This window comes from Dermacentor andersoni, chromosome 4 (genome assembly GCF_023375885.2).
Source record: "Dermacentor andersoni chromosome 4, qqDerAnde1_hic_scaffold, whole genome shotgun sequence".
Taxonomy (NCBI): domain Eukaryota; kingdom Metazoa; phylum Arthropoda; class Arachnida; order Ixodida; family Ixodidae; genus Dermacentor; species Dermacentor andersoni.
This window is the reverse complement of record NC_092817.1, coordinates 3,908,171-3,926,575: the sequence shown is the minus strand read 5'-3', so window position 1 is coordinate 3,926,575 and position 18,405 is coordinate 3,908,171. Positions and strand designations below refer to the sequence as shown.

The following is an 18,405-nucleotide window of genomic DNA, read 5'->3' as shown; positions in this document are numbered from 1 at the left end:
GTTACGTTATTTACTAGGGTTCTGCAAAAGTTCTATTTTCATATTACTAATTTTTTTTTTAATTTCAGTGTAACATATGAATTTTGTCCGCTTTAGATGTACTATTATATGCAAGTCACAGAATTGTATTATCATTTTTTGTTGCTCAATTACAGAGATGTAAACAGAGAGTTTCGTTTTTTGAAAATTCTTGATTTATGACAAGTTCTTATGAAAAATTTGGGACCTAAGTCGAAAATTCGAAACCAACAGTCAGTACATTTTAATCGTTTCTTTTAAATGCAACAGACGTCGTCAAATTTGGTGCCGTGGTTGCCGAGAAAAACGAATTCTCCTTTTACATGTATTTAGATAGGAGCAGGAAGGGGGTATGAGCCATGGTATGTGCTGACGTGTCTCACATGTGCTCCTCGATTTTTCGGCAAAAGGCCCGGTAATTCACCCCAGCTCATGCAAGGTCTCACACAACGGCATCCGTGAATTTACAAGGACCGTGTGGATACCGAAATCTGAGGTGCGAAACCATTTCTCTCCGATTTAGGAGGATTTTTTCTACGAGCACAGTGTCGCTGCGAGCTAAGCCTGAAGAAAGCAGGGCCTAGCGGCCGTGCTTAGGCGTGGTCCGGCGGGGCCATCGACCTTGCCGGGGACCTAGAGGCGAAGTGCTTCAAGAAAATGGCGTCCGCTATGCGTGTGGAAGTGGAGGGTGAAGAAATAATGCCGGAGGAAGTTTCCGAGAAGTTTGGCTGGCGCGTCGCCGGGGAGAAAAAGACCCAAGAGCAAGAGAGCAAGCTAATGGTATCTTCGACTGGTCGCCTCCGTCCCCCGAAGCAGAGTTGGGCAGATCCGGCGTTCCCCGAGCTCAGAGGTAGAGGACAAGCGCTCAAGCCGAACGTGCTACTCGCTCTCGCAGGAGGAAATGGTAGATGTGAAACCACGTGACTACTGCCAACGTCCAATGTTTCGCCTATTAAAAGCTCCCGGCGCTGCCCAGAAAACCGGCGGACGCGCCTGCGGCACGAGCGTTCGTCGAGATGCCAGCATGCAGCGGCCTAGGTTGCCTAGGTTACGGTGGGCCGTCGCCAACAGCAGCGACGCGGCGCTGCGATGACGTTTCAATCTCGACGACTGCTCCGACGACAGGGCTCGGAGCGCCTCAGAGCGCTCGAAGATGGAGGAGAGCAATCGAGAAGAACCAGCCGAACGCAGGGCGCGCATCCTCTTTCAACCAGCCGAAGACAACGCCGCTCGCGAGAGCGCTCCAGAGCGCTTAGAGGCGACCAGCCGAAGATGGCATAAGTCTAACGCCGGTCAACGGGGGGCCGGCGGCTGCAGGGAATCGTCGCCCGCAGTGGAAAAATTTCAACAGCAAGCTACTCAAGGCAGCGAGGATGCCTGTGTTGCCGAGGCAAGATATCAAGATCGTCATGCGTCCCAGGGGAGGTCTGAACATTGGAGAAGTATCTAGATTCGAGATCAGCCGAGCCATCGTCGCAGCTGCGAATGTGAGTGGCGAGGAGGTGACGCAAGATGTTATTTGCCCGAACAAACAGCAAAACATAGTCGTTATCAGCACGTCTAAGCGAGAGAACGCAGACCGCTACTCGGCAGTCAGAAGCCTCACTATCAACGGCACGGCACACGAAGTCAGCGCCTACGAGACCGCCCCCCACGGCACCGTTAAGGGTGTCATCAGGGGTGTCCCGATGACGGACACTATTCAAGAAATCAACGACTACATCGTTCAAGAGTATAATCCCACTGCTATGCAAGCCAACCGCATTGGCAAGACGACGATGGTGGTCATCGCATTCGACGGCGACAAGGTCCCGAACTACATCAGATACGGCAACCTGCTGGTCGAGTGTTCGCTGTATCGCAAGCAGATCGACATGTGCTACCGGTGTGGTCGCCTCGGTCACCGGATGGACGTTTGTCCTAACCCCGAAGACAATATATGCCGTGGTTGCGGCATGAAGAATCCTGAAGAAAGCCACGTTTGCAGTAACCCCAAGTGCAGCCTCTGCGGGGGCAACTACCTCACCGCGGACAAGGAGTGTACAGCGAGATTCAAGACACCATACGTCGTTCGTAAACGGCGTTGGGAACGTCAGCAACGAGAACAGGTGCAGCAGCAGCGGCAGCAGCCGAGGGGGCCAGAGTGGCAGCAGACAGCGTGGCAGCCACCGAGCGGGCGTCGCAGCCGCTCCCAGACAAGGCGAGGGAGAAGCACGAGTGATACCAGGTCACCATCGGCAGCTGGGGCTCGCAGGCGAGAATCTCGTTCGAGGTCCAAGTCGAAGACCCGGCGGAGCAACGGCGCCGAGAAACAGGTGGGCTGGGCAGCGGGGTCTCCCGTCGCTCTTGACAATAGCAATTTCCCTCCCCTCCCCTCCTCCCGCCCTTCCAAAGACAACGAGTGTAGACACTGTTTGGAACTGAAGGAGATGATAGAGAGGCGGAACAATCAAATCAAGAACCAAAACAATCAGATAAAAGCAATGATGGAGCGTATCGAGACGCTCAGTAGAACAAAGAACAGTGATAATGACGTCAGTGCAGTTAAAAGGAAAGTACCCAAGAGAGACACCACCAGCGCTGCTCCAGCGGTGACGAAGCTGATCACGTCACCGGCGCAGATCACATCACCGGCGTTGACGCAGTCAGTGACGCAAACTCCACAGACAGAAACGGCAGTGGTTGCCATGGAGGAAGAGAAGGCTGAGGCCGCCCTTCCTCCGACAATGGAGTCGGTCATGAGCATGCTTACGCAAATCTACAGCCAAGTTTCCCAAGCGTCTGCGCAAGTGAACAGTCTAACAGTAAGAATGGATAATGTGGAGGCCAAATGCAGCCAACTCTCCGTTAGATTCATGACGATGGATGCGAAAAATAAGCATCTTACCGTTGCCAAGATGAAGTCATCACGGCTTAATCTACGGGTCAGGCCGCGAAAAGTTGGTTCCGTGCGCAAATCTACCGCTCAAAAAGTAGAAAATGACGAAGACTAAGGAAAGCAGAAAGAGACTGCGACGTTATTTCAATGGAACTGTAGGAGTATTAGAAACAAGATAGGGGAGTTACAACTATTCGTTGATAAATTGGACCAAAAACCGGATATCATAGCGTTACAAGAGACCAACGGCCGGGCCAAGCTCGCGGGATACATCACGTATACGGACCCTAGCGAAAAGGGTACTGCGATCTTGGTCCGCAGCAACGTGGCGGCCACACAGCACGTGACCGCTCAGCGAGGCTGCGAACATACGCTCATCGAAATTCACAGCAGAAGAGTGGGGGGGGACAAGAACTTTTTCGTCCTGAATGCTTATTGCCGATCGTCCAGCAGGGTCATTGACTTTGAAGGCACCATATTGGACTGCATTAAAGAAGCAAAAACAAGACCGATTTTAGTGCTAGATTTTAACGCCGCCCACACGATGTGGGGTTATAAATATTCGTCCAAAAGAGGAAACCAATTGGTTAAAGCTATAGAGGATCACGACATGGAGGTGGTTAACGAACCGGGCGTACCAACCAGGACAGGCACTAGCACGGTCAGAGACACCACACCTGATCTGACGCTAGTTCGGGGGACCTCGACGTAACTTGGCGTAACACGGGGGAAAATCTTGGCTCGGATCACGATATAATTTGTGTAACCCTCGGGGGGACTGACATCAAGGCGAAACTGGGTCAAGCCAACATTACAGACTGCATGGGACCGGTTACGTAGAAGCGCAGACAGTGAAGGCGAGGACGAAAACCAAGACACCAAGACGTATGAGGCGTGGGCCAAAAAGCAATGCGAATTTGTAAAGAAATTTACGCAGAAGATTACTACGACCACGCAAATTCCCTCCGCAGACAGCAGGCTTAGTCACATGTGGGCGGCCAGGCACGGTCTTACTCGAAGGTGGAAGAGGCAAAGACATAACAAGAAGCTTCGCAGACGTATACACGCGCTCAACAAGCAAGTGACCGAGTATGCGGAACAACTATGCAGGAAAAACTGGATGAAGATGTGTGATGACCTGCAAGGCACACTGTCTACGAAGAAAACTTGGAAGCTGTTGCGACACCTCATAGATCCGTTAAAAAGCAAGAGCGCATGCGCTCGAGACCTCACAAGAACGATCAACAGTTACGACGGGGACGGGGAGAAGCTCATTCGTGAACTCACAAGTAAATACCTCAAGACCGAGAAGAGCGGTAACCCGACTCACGAGTATGAAGGCGATAGCAACGTCGAGATGGACGAAGCCTTCACCGAACTGGAGCTGGTTGCGGCCATCGATGAAAGTAATCAAGGCAGCGCACCGGGAATTGACGGCGTTACATACAAGATGCTAAAAAATATGCGCGACAAAAGCCGAGCTGAACTGCTAAACCTCGTCAACGCGTCCTGGGAAAAGGGTTCGTTACCAAAAGAATGGAAAGAAGCGGAGGTGCATTTCATTCCCAAGCCGGGGAAACCACCCCACGTCGACAATCTACGCCCCATCTCTCTCACGTCATGTGTAGGGAAGGTGGTCGAGCGTTTGGTGTTCAAGAGACTACAGAGACATTTGGATGTCACTGATCAGATGCCACCGACCATGTACGGATTCCGGAGGCACCTGAGCACGCAAGACGTCTTGGTGCAAATACACGAGCTGGTTATCAAGCAAGCGAAGACCCCTACGCAAAGAGCTATCCTGGCGCTCGATCTCAAGGGGGCCTTCGATAACGTAACACACGAAAGTATTCTCCGTAACCTGCACCAAACGGGATGCGGAAAGCGAACATTCAAATATGTGCAGGATTTCTTAAGCAATAGAACGGCAACCATCAAAATTGGAGAGGAGAAGTCGAAACCGATAGCCCTGGGAGACAGAGGCACCCCGCAAGGATCGGTTCTTTCGCCGCTGCTCTTCAACCTGGCACTCCTCCCTCTCCCGACTTTGCTTCAAGACATAGAGGGCATAGATCACGCTATCTATGCAGGCGGTATCACTGTGTGGACGTCGAGGGCAGGGTCGGAGAGTTGGATGGAGGAGACCCTTCAGAGAGTGGCAAAGACCGTGCACGAGTTCGCTAAATCGTGCGGCCTCAGTTGCTTGCCACAGAAGTCCGAGTTACTCGTCATCAAGCCAAGAAGAAAGAAAGGAGACCAAGAGAACGTACGCATCACCATCGATGGGACGACCATAACACCAACCACGCAAGCACGTATCCTGGGTGTCATCTTCCAGAACAATGGCAAGGCGGGGGCGTCGATCGACGAAATCAAAGTTTCAACGGAACAAATTTCGAACATGATCAGAAGTCACAAACAGACAATGGGGATTGAAGGAGGACGATGTACTGACGCTCGTCCAGGCCTCCTTGACGTCGCGCATCGTTTACGCGGCGCCGTACCTCAAGTTACTGAAAAAAGACAGGGACCAGTTGAACGTCATTATACGAAAGGCAACCAAGATGGCGCTGGGCATTCCGAAGCATTCTTCGACCGACAAGCTTCTCGGCATGGCCAAGCACAACGTCGTCGAAGAGTTAATAGAAGCTCATCTGTCTAATCAAAGAGTTCGGCTCAGTCAGACGTCGGCGGGACGTCGCGTTCTTGCCAAGTTGGGCTGGCAAGAGGCAGAGCGGAAGGAAACGGGGCCGTTACCCAGGTTGTGGGCACATAAAATCCACAGTAAGCCGCTGCCTAGAAACATGAGGTCGGGTCGTAACGACGGCCGCAGAGCGGCTCGTATAGCGGCCTTGACGGAGACTTTGGGTCAAATAGTAGAAGAGGAAGAGGGGGTCACTCTCTTCACAGACGATTCGTTACCCAAGTTTTCATCAAAAGCAACGCTGGCAGTTACGACACGGGATGTGCTCGTAACCTGCGCCTCCATCAAGACGTCTTTTCCAGAGGTGGCAGAAGAGGCCGCGATAGCGCTAGCACTCGCGCAGCCCAAGGTGGGAAGAATTGTCACCGACTCGCAAAAGGCGTATAACAACTACAGGAAGGGGTGGGTGTCTCTTGCGGCACTAGATATTCTCCAAAGTAAACGCGACGTACCTGAAAGGAAAGTTGAGTTAATATGGACACCGGCTCACTCTGGGCTGGAGGGCAACGAACTTGCCCACCAGTTCGCCCGAGAGATGGAACACCGGGTTGAGGAAGGTGAGCCACAGTCCATATTTAGTTACAGAGACATTGCGAACAATTATAAGACGGAGAGGCGCCGTTACCCCGATCCTCACAAATCGCTTAGCAGAGAACAGCAAGCGATCTACAGGCAAATACAGGCAGGATCCTTCCCGCACTCTTACCTTCAAAACATGATGTACCCGGAAAGGTACGAGAAGGATTGTAACGTCTGCAAAACTCTGTTAGGCACGCTCCAACACGTCATTGGAGTATGCGATTTCATCAAGGCGATCCCCCCACCTCTTAACTGCCCCGCTACCTTACCCCATCCCTCATCCACCCTTACCGAGCGATGGGAGACCTTGCTAACCAGCACCGCCCTGGAAGACCAGCTCGTCCTGATCTCCAGGGGCCAGGCGGCTAGGGAAGCATATGGGTCCCGTGAAGAGGGAACCACTTCCATCGACGGCGTGTAAGAAGATGTCGAGCTCGGCTCAATAAAGTTGTTTCTCTCTCTCTCTCTAGATAGGAGCAGCCGAGCTAAAGCTTCTTCTTAAAGGGACACTAAAGGTTAATATTAAGTAAACGTGGAGTGTTGAAATACCATCCCAGAAACCTCGAAACGCTTCTTTCATGCGAAGAAGAGACTTATTTTAAGAGAAAATGCGTTCTGAAGCGTCCGCGTACCTCTAGCGCAGTTCAGTTCGCCCGCCCTCCGATCGAGGAGTGGTGAGGTCATGGTCTCATAGTGACGTTGTGCCGTCGGTGAGTAAAACGGCGCCCCCAGACGGCGCTACGGCTTTTCTGCGCAAAACGCAAACGCGCGGCCAGAAACAGAGCCAAGACAGAGCGAGCCGACAGCAGTGCGAAATGGTGGCTAACGGAAGGGAAAGCGCGCGAGATAAGGTGGTTCTTTATTTTATGCCGCCAACTTTGGCGCTCGTTGGAATTGACGACCCTGACAACGACACATTGACTCGCTATACTGGGCTCCACTTCAGCGATTTAAGCACTGATGAACGTGACCTGCTGCTGAGGGCTCGCGCTGCCGGCGTCGTTGCGTACTACTACGACAGCAACTGTATGTCATGGCTGTGCATACTCGCACATTTGTAAATTTTCCTTCGTGAAAGCCAATTGCCGCCCTCAACTCAATTGTCGCCCCCTCTTCGACCGGCAGTTGTTCTTTCGCTTCGGAGAATGCAGGCAAAACCAATGAAACAACGCTACGGGAAAGCATTGCTTTGAAAGACACTCCACACGACTTCAGTAAGTCGGCGTTGAACTCGTAATCCTCTGGACGAAAGTGCCGCGAGCAGACTATGCGATTTTTCGTCTCTTCGCCAACGCGCTGTGGCAGAGGTAGGGCACTTCACCACTTCGAACGGCTAGGTTCACTCGTTGGCACACAGTGATAATTAACGTTGGGTTCGCCGCTGCCCTTGGCCAAGTTCCGCGGACCGCTCGCACAGCCCACGACATCACATGGGCGTGACATTCTCGCGACAGCGCCACTAAGAAAAGATAGTACTTTAATACAGGGAGGACAGCAGTCACATGAATAGCGTTTTTCCATGCCTGTCCTGTCATCCGTTACCTCCCGTCGTGCTTCAAATCTGCTACTTATAGAATACCAACTAGCCCGCCCTGAATTGCGTGCACACGCGCGCGCGCACGCACACGCGCACCAGCACAAGCGCGTACGTATCATAAAGAACAGAAATAAAGAACACGAAACGTACCATAAGTGAAACGGCCCTACGACCTCTAATGCACCTATCAACCGATACATAAAGTAAATCATCTCTTGCGAGAGCGCTCACCTGATAGCGGACCGGTTTGACTCGAGGCTCTCTTCAGAAGACGGGGGACGGACGTGATTGGTGGAAACGCTGTCCGGCTGCAGGTTGCGCATGCGCAAGCTCATGTTGGTCGGTGAACTGCGGCCGCTCGAGCAAGGCTGGCTGATGGTGTAGATGTTTCCGCTGCATTTCTCGTCGTTCAGCTGGCTCCCGATTGCAGGACGCAAGTCCGGAAGCGGTTCTCCCATGCTGCTTGGCGAACTTCCTTGCTGCGAGAAGAGCGTCCGTGTAAGGGCCATGGCGCTCAAAAAGAGGCACCACGACGCAGTTGCTTTCCTATAAAACAACGCTTTCTGGCCGGCTAGCTCGTCATGCATTCTTCGTTGTGTTACAGCTCATACACGGACAAGAAAAACAGAAAAACACCAAGACAAGACAGGGCCAAAGTTCTCTCCCTATTCCTGCTTGTTTTTTTTTTTTTTTCTGGCGGCGTGGAGATGTGTTGTCAAATTACGAAGAATGTGTTTCTACGAATTTTACCAGAAACTTAACAAAGAGTCCCTGAAGCTATCAATAGATCCTACGTAATAGGTCCAAGACCACCAAGAACTTATGATGAACTACATGGACAGATGCTCCCAGTAAATGTTGACCTACACGGCATCATTCATTTAGAAGTTTATTTGTACAAAAGTCCAGCGAGAAAAGTGACGAATAGCAGCATAATTCATTTCATCGACACCATCATATTGCAAACAATGGGCTGCATTTTAGAAGCTGTTCTCGTTACACAGGGCGAGTTTTCGGACGCAATGCACTGGAGAAACGGATGCAAGGCCATTGCGTACGACTACCTTCCTTCTGATGCGAAAAACTGTGTGCTGGCTCTATAGCGGCACTTCCTAATGCTCCTCAAATTTTGCTTAAGTACGCACAGGCGTACACATTCACTTCGCCTCTTTCTGTGAGAACCAGATATACGAGTATACCCAGAGTCGCTGCTCCCTTGAGTAGAGATGCGCCGAGGTACGTCATTTTGGGCTCCTAAGGTAGGCGAGTTTTCGCTTTCTTTTCGTTTTTTATTACCCGCCATGGTTGCTCAGTGGCTATGGTGTTGGGCTGCTGAGCACGAGGTTGCGGGATCGAACCCCGGCCACGGCGGCCGCATTTCGATGGGGGCGAAATGCGAAAACACCTGCGTACTTACGATATAGGTGCACGTTAAAGAACCCCAGGTGGTCAAAATTTCCGGAGTCCTCCACTACGGCGTGCCTCATAATCAGAAAGTGGTTTTCGCACGTTAAACCCCATAATTATTTTTTGTTTTTTATTATGGTGCGAGCACAAGTAGATTGTTCACGTCAAGATCACGAGCCTGGATTTTCGCTTCCGTGCCATTTCTTTTCTAATCATTACTCAAAATACAGCATTTGTATATTATTAGAGTTACTGTATAGGCTCCACAAAGGGAGTCTGTGCAGTAAATATATCAGTTAAAGCCTGCCCTCTCTCCACGCAAAAAGAAATTCATGCCACCTCACGGAAGCTATAGCTACTTTACCGCCATGTTCAGTGAACTTACCATAGAACTTACTCTCGTCTATGGCTAAAGGAATATGCTGTCCGAAGCCGTTCGGGCATTAAAAATGAAGAGCAATATTTTCTTATCACAATGAAAATATTAGTCCCTTCTGCAGAATGTGTTTTCAAACGTGATCGCGCGTACAGAATCTCGGTACTCCCGCTTTTTAACTAAATTCGGCATTATACGATTTTCGGAGTTATGGCAGCCCGCTGGCAGCCAGATGGCAGCCAGTTAGTTTCGGTCCTGATAGGAAGTCACGTGGACTGCGATCGCAAGACAACCCGAACCTGCCCGAAGTTTGCAAAATCGAACGCCGGGACAGCTAGCCGAATGTAAACATGCTACCAGCGTGGCAGCGCCCGGCGAGGCCGGCGCGCACTTGGCGTAGTCGGCCCATTTATGCGTTGCGAGCTTAAAAATGTATAGTTGCATTCTGATAGGTATTCCTATCCAAACATTGAGCAGCCTTTCTGAGGCACCTTATCCCTGTTTATAACCTTTATACCATAGTTGCATTCAGGGATATGATCACTTTCGCGCGACTCGGCACAGGACGCGCATTGCGCCAACCTCACCTTTACATAGAAAGTTACATAGAAAGCAATAATTTCAGCGGCAAGTCAGTGCCGAGAATGGGGCAGCTGACCGCAACTTCCTGCTTTTTCCCGATGAGTTCCCGCTTTTTCCCGATGAAGTTCCTGAGTACTGAAACGCCTTGTGAAAAGGTTCGAAAAATCTCTGATAAATTTAAAGAGATGGTCAGACGGGTACAGCAAGCCTCCCTTGTCCCGCATCTAGACGTGTGTAATCAGCTGTACTCAGCTGAATAACATACTATTTCTTGGTTTGTAGAATATCGCGACACTGTTGACACTTTGTTTTCAGAACTAGCTCCTTAGTCACATAGCCGCAAATGTAAAAAATGAGCCTTTCATCGCTTTCTTGAGACAGCCGTTCGCGGTGATCCGGTTTTGCACCGGAATGGTGGCCTTCTTCTATCACATTTTCGATAAAGCCACATTTTCTTGCTTTGCACCACCTGCATCATCGTGAAATCATTATTGGTTCTGAATTGATGCAATGGTGCAATGCCTAGCAATGGGGCGGAGGCACATATCTGCGGAATGAGCGAAGAAAGTAAAGAAACATCGGGAGCGGTGATGCAATTTGGGGACGACATTACGCCGTATGATATCTCAATATCAGTGGCGTAGCCAGAAATTTCGTTCCCGGCTGATGTTGCAGCTCGGCCTCCTCCTTAAGAGGAAGCTTTAGCTCGGGTGCTCCTATCTAAATACATGTAAAAGGAGAATTCGTTTTTCTCGGCAACCACAGCACCAAATTTGGCGGGGTTTGTTGCATTTAAAAGAAAAACTTAGCATCTAGTGACTGTTGGTTTCGAATTTTCGATTTAGGTCGTCAATCTTTTATTAAAGATTGGCGAAAATTGCAAATTTTCAGAAAACGCAACTATCAAGTTTACAACTCTGTAACTCAGCAAGAATAGGTGATAACGCAATTCTGTGAATTGTACCTAACAGCACATCTAAAGCGGACAAATTTAACATCTTTTACAAGAATCTCGAAAAATTTATTAATATGTAATTACGACTTTTGCAGAACCCTCATAAACAACGTAACAAACTCATGTAAGATGTAAAATGACATATGAAATTTGTCCGCTTTGAATGATATAATGGATGCCATTTACAGAACCGCGATATCTGTTCTTGATGCAGAGCTATTAGTTTGTAAACTTCGTGCTTCTATTGTTTTCAAACTTCTGAAATTTTGTAAATGTCTTTAACAAAATTCAAGCCCTAAATCAAAATTCCACTTCCAACAGTCACTAGAATTTAACTTTCTCTCTCAAAAGCAACAAATTTCATTAAAATTGGTCCAGGGGTTATCTCAGAAAAACGTTTTTGCGTTTTTACATGTATTCGAAGAGGCCGCGTCGGAGTTGGGCCCGAGCTAAAGCTTCCTCTTAAGGGAAAGCTTTAGCTCGGTTGTTCCTATCTAAATGGATGTAGAAGGAGAATTCGTTTTTGTTGGCAACCACTGCACCAAATTTGACGAAGTTTGTTACATTTAAAGATAGAAAGAAATTCTAGGGACTGTTTGTTCTGAATTTTGCATTTAGGTTGTCAATTCTTTATTAAAATATTTCAAAAATCGCCAATTTTCAGTAAACGATACTATCAAGTTTAAAACATTGTGACTCAACAATGAAAAATGATATCACAATTCTGCGAATTGCAGTTAATAATACATGTAAAGCGGAAAAAATTGATATGTTACACATGAATCTAAAAAAAATTGTATTATGGAAATGCGGATTTTGCAGAACCCTTGCTCATAACGTAACCAATTCACGTAAGACACAGTTTGACAAACCAAATTTGTGCGCGTTCACTGTTATAGTAGATGACGCTTACAGAAGCGCGGTATGTGTTCTTGATGCAGAACTATTTGTAAACTCCGTGGTTCTATCTTTTCCGAACTTTAGAATTTTTCAAAATAATTCAGGCCTTAAATCAAAATTGCGCTTTCAACAAACGCTAGAATTCAAATTTCTCTGTCAAATGCAACAAATTTTATTAAAAGCGATCCAGAGGTTATCTCAGAATAGCGTTTCTGCGTTTTACATGTATTTGAATAGGCCGCGTCGAAGTTGGGCCCGAGCTAAAGCTTCCTCATAAACAATTTGTCGAGGGATCAAATGCATGAATAATAACTGCATTGCCATTGCCGAAGATGCTGCAACCGAATTGTCGAACGCTACACACTGTCAAAACAGGTAAGATATGTATTTCTTTCATAAAGGAATATACCCATATGTGCCAAAAATTGTGCCCATAATAACTGATATCAATGCTTCCATGTTTGTGTCTATTTAATAACTAAAGAAAATATCACACGAACTTTAGAACTATATCAGTTCGAAACCAGCTAAGCAGTGCATGCCGCTGATACGAAAAATGTAAAGCCCATGAAATGAACAAGTTGAGGACAAATATGTTAATGAAGCTGTCATTGAATAACCTTGTTTACATTTTTGTACACATGCAACGGCCAGTGAAAAATTTCAATGACGCTGTCATTTGTTCCAGTGTATTACGCAGGAGCAGCTGTCACCAGTTGTGTATCATGATCAACAGAGAGCACGCATAAAAAGCAGGCGTTCTGCATAATATACGAGGGTGAGTCAAATGAAAGTGAGCCAATTCGAATATATGACAAACGGGGTACTTTATTTAAAAGTAGTCTCCATGAGCATTTAAACATTTGTCCCACTGAGTAATGAGTCGCGCGATTCCCGTCTCACAAAACTCCTTGGGTTGCTGCTTTAAAAAGTCTCCAACTGACTCTTTCACGTCATCGTGCGGCAGGAATCTGGTTCCCTTGAGCTGTTTCTTCAGGTGCCCCAAAATGTGGAAGTCGCAAGGCGGCAGGTCTGAGGTGTAAGGCGGATGTTTCAGTGTTTCCCACGGAAACTTTGCCAGTTTTGTATTAACCACATCAACGACACGGGGAAGGGCATTGTCGTGGAACAAGATGACCCCATTCGTCAATTTTCCACGTCGTTTGTTCTTGATTGCGACATGCAGCCGATCTTGCGTTTCACAATATCGGAAACAATTGATAGCCTCGCAAGATTTAGCAAATTCTATCATTAATGGCCCCTGACGATCTAAAAAAAGTCAACAACACCTTTCCGTTACTTAACTTGCCCGGAATGCTGCTCTCATCAACACCTTTCCGGCGGAAATGACGGCCTTTGCTTTCTTGGTGGTGGGGAATTCGAATGTTTCCACTGTAAGCATTGCCGTTGTGCTTCAGGCTCGTAGAAGTGGCACCATGGTTCGTCTCCGATCACAATTGGAGACAAGAAATCGTGACCCTCATTCTCATACCGGATCGAATGAGTCAATGCAGCGCCAAAATTCTCCGTCTTCTAGCGGCGGTTCAAAATCTTGGGCATCCATTGCGTACACGAGAGCCAATGAGCAAGATGTTCATAAATTGTGGCGTGAACCGAACCGTGACTGATGTTCACATGCTTTGCCAGTTCACCAATTCTTGTCCTCCGTTCTTGTCTCATCAGCTCATCAACCTTTATAATTTTGTTAAGGGTGAATGCACGGTGGCTCTGGCTCGGTCTTGGATCGCCTTTGCAACTTTCACGTCCTTCTTTGAACCGTTTGCTCCAACGCTTCACAGTGGCCAATGAAATGCAATATTCAACGTACACGGCAGCCATGCGGGGACTAATCTCTTTTTAGGAAACACCTTCAGTTGTCAAAAACTTCAACCGCACCACGCTGCTCAACTTCTGGGGCGTGCATTACATGACACAATCATGTTAAACCCAGTGTATGAGAGCATTAACGAACATTTATCCTCACACCTGCGTGTCACTTTTGTAAATGAGAGATGCCTGTGTGCTACGCGCATGCCTCGCATATAATGAACCGAACCATTATTGCGCGGGGGGGGGGGGGGGGGGAGGGGGTAGGCTCACTTTCATTTTACTCGCCCTCGTACATTATAAATGTACATTAGAAAACTCTGCCAGTCAGTAATTATTCGTGGTAAGTTTTCTTTCTTTTAAATTTGTTTATAGTGCTATTAATAGCATTGTGTATACGAATTGAATACATTGACATGACTTGCAGGAAAGCGTCTGTGCTGCCTTTAGTCTTTGTCCACAATATTTGGAATAGTTATTAACAGAGAGTGTTAACCATGTTTGATACCACTTTCACAGTTGTATTTGTGTCCCGACCCTGCTACAGCCTTATATATAAGGCTAGCAGTATGTATATATATTAGATAAATAAATAAAATAAATAAATAGATGCGAAGATACAATGCAATATGCAAATGCGAAGATACAGCTTGATAAAGGGCAAAAAGGCGTCACTGGTGTAATATGATGATTTATTATAAGGCACTAGGCACAGTCTAGTTGCACTGGCAGTAGACGAACGCTGATCGCGCGCACAGCCGACACAAGAGCGCTTTCTTCGTCTTCCTCTTCACCACAATGGCCCCCGGGAGAGAAGAGGAGCCATCCTGGCGACTTACGGCGTAGGTAGGATGAGGGGGTCATAGTACGGCTTAAGTCGGTTGACATGAACCGTGTCACGCCCGCGATGCCTATGGCGGGTGAAGGCGTCACAGGTTCTACAACGTAGGTGACAGCGGAGGTACGGTCTATGACGCGGTAGGGGCCATCATGCGCGTGCAAGGAGTTTGGTCGAAAGGCCAGGGCTGTGAGGCGGGACCCACAACCAAACAAGGGAACCAGTCGGGAAAACTGGTGTAAGCGCGCCACTGTCACGCCGCAGCTTTTGACGACCTTGAGCAGCGGTCGTAAGGGTTCGCGCGAGCTGCCTACATTCCTCGGTGTATTTGGCGGCTTCAGACACAGGCGTGCATTCGGAAGCGTCGGGTTGGTATGGGAGCATTGTGTCCATAGTACACGAGGGCTCTCGTCCATACAGCAGAAAAAAGGGCGAAAAGCCAGTGGTAGCTTGTGTGGCCGTATTATAGGCATACGTGACGAACGGCAAAACAATGTCCCAGTTACTATGATCGGAGGCGACGTACATAGTCAACATGTCACCGAGTGTGCGGTTGAACCTCTCTGTCAAGCCGTTCGTTTGCGGGTGGTAGGCTGTAGACTTGCGGTGAACGATGCTGCATGCAGCGAGAAGGGCTTGGATGACTTCGGACAAGAAGACACGTCCCCTGTCGCTGAGCAGTTCGCGCTGTGCGCCATGTCGAAGAACGAAGTTCCGCAAGATGAAGAACGCAACTTCGCGCGCAGAGGCTGCCGGGAGTGCGGCAGTCTCGGCGTAGCGCGTCAAGTGGTCGACACTTACAATTATCCATCGGTTACCCGAGGAGCTGCAGGGAAGTGGCACGTATAGGTCTATGCCGACGCGATCGAAGGGCCGAGCCGGGCAGGGCAGCGGCTGTAGCTCACCAGGAGGGCGCTGTGGCATTTTACGCCGTTGGCACGCCGTGCAAGCGCGTACATACTGGCGCACGAAGTGACACATGCCGTGCCAGTAGAAACGCTGCCTTAGCCGAGTATACGTTTTCAGAACACCGGCGTGACCATTATGAGGAGCAGCATGAAAATAAGCGCACATGTCAGAACGCATGTGTCGTGGTATCACCAGGAGCCATTTGCGACCATCAGGCAAATAATTTCTGCGGTAAAGAACATTGTCGCGGACAGTAAAGTGAGCGGCTTGGCGACGAAGTGTTCGAGAAGAGGGTGTGGCGGATGGGTCGTGGAGGAAATTCAGCATAGTTGAAAGCAGGGGATCCTTACGCTGCTCGTCAGGCATATCAGCGACGTTGAAGGCTGACATGGATGCGAAGAGCAGAGACACTGAAGCCACATCACAAGGTAGCGGCGATCGGGAAAGCGCATCGGCGTCAGAGTGCTTTCTGCCCGATCGGTAGACAACGCGGATATCATATTCTTGTAAGCGGAGTGCCCATCTGCCTAGGCGACCTGACGGATCTTTCAACGAGGACAGCCAGCAAAGTGAATGGTGGTCGGTGACAATGTCGAAAGGGCGACCATATAGCTATGGACGAAATTTGACGAGCGCCCAAATAATGGCCAAGCACTCCTTTTCTGTTACTGAGTAGTTGGCTTCTGCCTTCTTTAAAGTGCGGCTCGCATACGCGACGACGTACTCGTCATAGCCGTCTTTCCGTTGTGCGAGGACTGCCCGAAGTCCGATGCCGCTGGCGTCCGCATGTACCTCTGTAGGCGCTGTGGGATCGTAGTGTCGAAGAATCGGTGGCGAAGTAAGTAGGCGACGTAGTTGCTGGAAGGCTTCGTCACAGGAAGTTGACCACGCGGAGATGCCGTTGGTAGCGGTAAGCAAATTGGTGAGTGGTGCGATGATAGTCGCAAAATTGCGCACAAAACGCCGAAAGTAAGAGCAGAGCCCTATAAAGCTGCGGAGCGCCTTAAGAGTAGTGGGCATCGGAAACTCTGCGACCGCGCGAAGCTTGGCTGGGTCAGGAAGCACACCGTCCTTCGATACAGCGTGACCCAATATTGTTAATTTGCGAGCAGCAAAACGGCACTTTTTGATGTTAAGTTGGAGGCCAGCAGACGTGAGGCAGGTCAGTATCTCACGCAAGCGAACGAGGTGCGTCGGGAAATCTGGCGAAAACACCACGATATCAAGGTAGCATAGACATGTTTTCCACTTGTAGTTGCGAAGGATGGTGTCCATCATACGCTCGAAAGTAGCGGGCGCGTTGCAGAGCCCGAATGGCATTACGGTAAATTCGTACAAGCCATCGGGCGTGATAAAAGCTGTCTTCTCACAGTCATCATCTGCCATCGGCACTTGCCAATAGCCGGAGCGAAGATCCAAGGATGAGAAGTACTCCGCGCCTTGCAAGGAGTCGAGGGCGTCATCTATCCGAGGCAGCGGATAGACATCTTTAGGAGTGATCTTATTGAGTTGACGGTAATCAACACAGAAGCGTATTGACCCGTCCTTCTTGCGTACTAATACTACAGGAGACGCCCAAGGACTGTGGCAAGGGCGAATGACGCCACGGTGCAGCATGTCGTCGACCTGCTCGTTAATGATCTGCCGCTCGGCTGCCGACACGCGGTATGGTCGCTGGCGTAAAGGAGGATGGGAACCAGTGTGTACGCTGTGAGTGACGGTAGCCGTACGCCCCAGAGATAGTTGTTCACAGTCAAACGACGAGCGAAAATTCTGAAGAAGCGCGAGGACTTGCTGGCGATATGGAGGCGGCAGATCGGCGTCTACGACAGATTCAAGAACGTCTGACGACGACGACGACAATGATGGTGATGACGTGCACGGCACGGGAGAAGTGAGGGCATCGAGTTCATAACAGGCCGTGTCGTCGGAAGCATCGGGAATGTGAAGCGGGTCAAGGGGCTGAACACGACCAAGTGATTCGCCGCGCAGTAACGTCACAGGGTAGTGAGACGGGTTACACACAAGCATTGAGGATAATCCAGACACAGTGGTGAGGACGGCAAATGGGAGAGGTAGGGCCTTGCGACGTAGAAAAATAGGCGACGGTGTAAAAAGTACTGTAGCGTCTGGCGTGGTAGAGCAAGAGACGGGCACAAGCACAGACATGTCGGGTGGTATGTCCGTATCGGACACAATAGTGAGCTTGGAGGCTTTTTGTTCAGGGGGGTCAGGCAGCGGGGCATCGGCAAGCGGGAAAAGCGCCACTTCGGCCCGAGCACAGTCGATGATGGCACGATGGTGAGACAAGAAGTCCCAGCCGAGAATAATGTCATGTGAACATGATGACAACACGAGAAATTCAACAACATAGACAATGCCGTCGATGACCACCCTTGCAGTACATTGAGCAAGCGGGCTATATGCTGCGCAGTCGCGGTGCTTAGAAGCATACCAGACAACGGCGTTGTGACCTTATGGAGGCTGCGACAAAGCTTTTCGTCGATAACAGAAACTGCAGCCCCAGTATCAATAAGCGCAATTGCGGCGGTTCCTTCGACCAAAACGTCCAATAAATTGCGTGGCGACTGTGCAGGCCTTGTAGAAGTCGCGAAGCTTGCAGTTCGTGCCTGCGGAACTGCAGCAACTAGTTTCCCTCGCTAGGTGACTGGCGGCGGCGTAAGGGGGAAAGTGAGCGACGACGCGGTGATGGCGAACGATGGGTGCCGACAGGGCGTCGAGGAGGCGGCGAAAACTCGTGGTCGGGAAGCATCGCATGCCCGGTAGTATCGTGGGAATAGGCATATCCAGGTGGTGCGACAGTAGCGTTAGCAGGTGGCATGCGACGATGGCAGAAGCGCGCAAAGTGGCCGGCGACACCGCAAGCGAAGCATA

General features: G+C 49.5%; 1 protein-coding gene across 6 annotated transcripts in view; it reads right to left on the bottom strand.

Annotated features, from left to right (window-relative positions):
• The window catches only part of LOC126535889 (proton channel OtopLc-like), a 219,194-nt gene that overhangs the window by 67,378 nt on the left and 133,411 nt on the right, over positions 1–18,405 (bottom strand). For all 6 annotated transcript variants that reach the window (XM_055073321.2, XM_055073323.2, XM_055073322.2 and 3 more), the window contains one exon: positions 7,948–8,195. In XM_055073321.2, the coding sequence (XP_054929296.1) occupies positions 7,948–8,195 (248 nt within the window). The remainder of the gene's footprint in view (positions 1–7,947; positions 8,196–18,405) is intronic.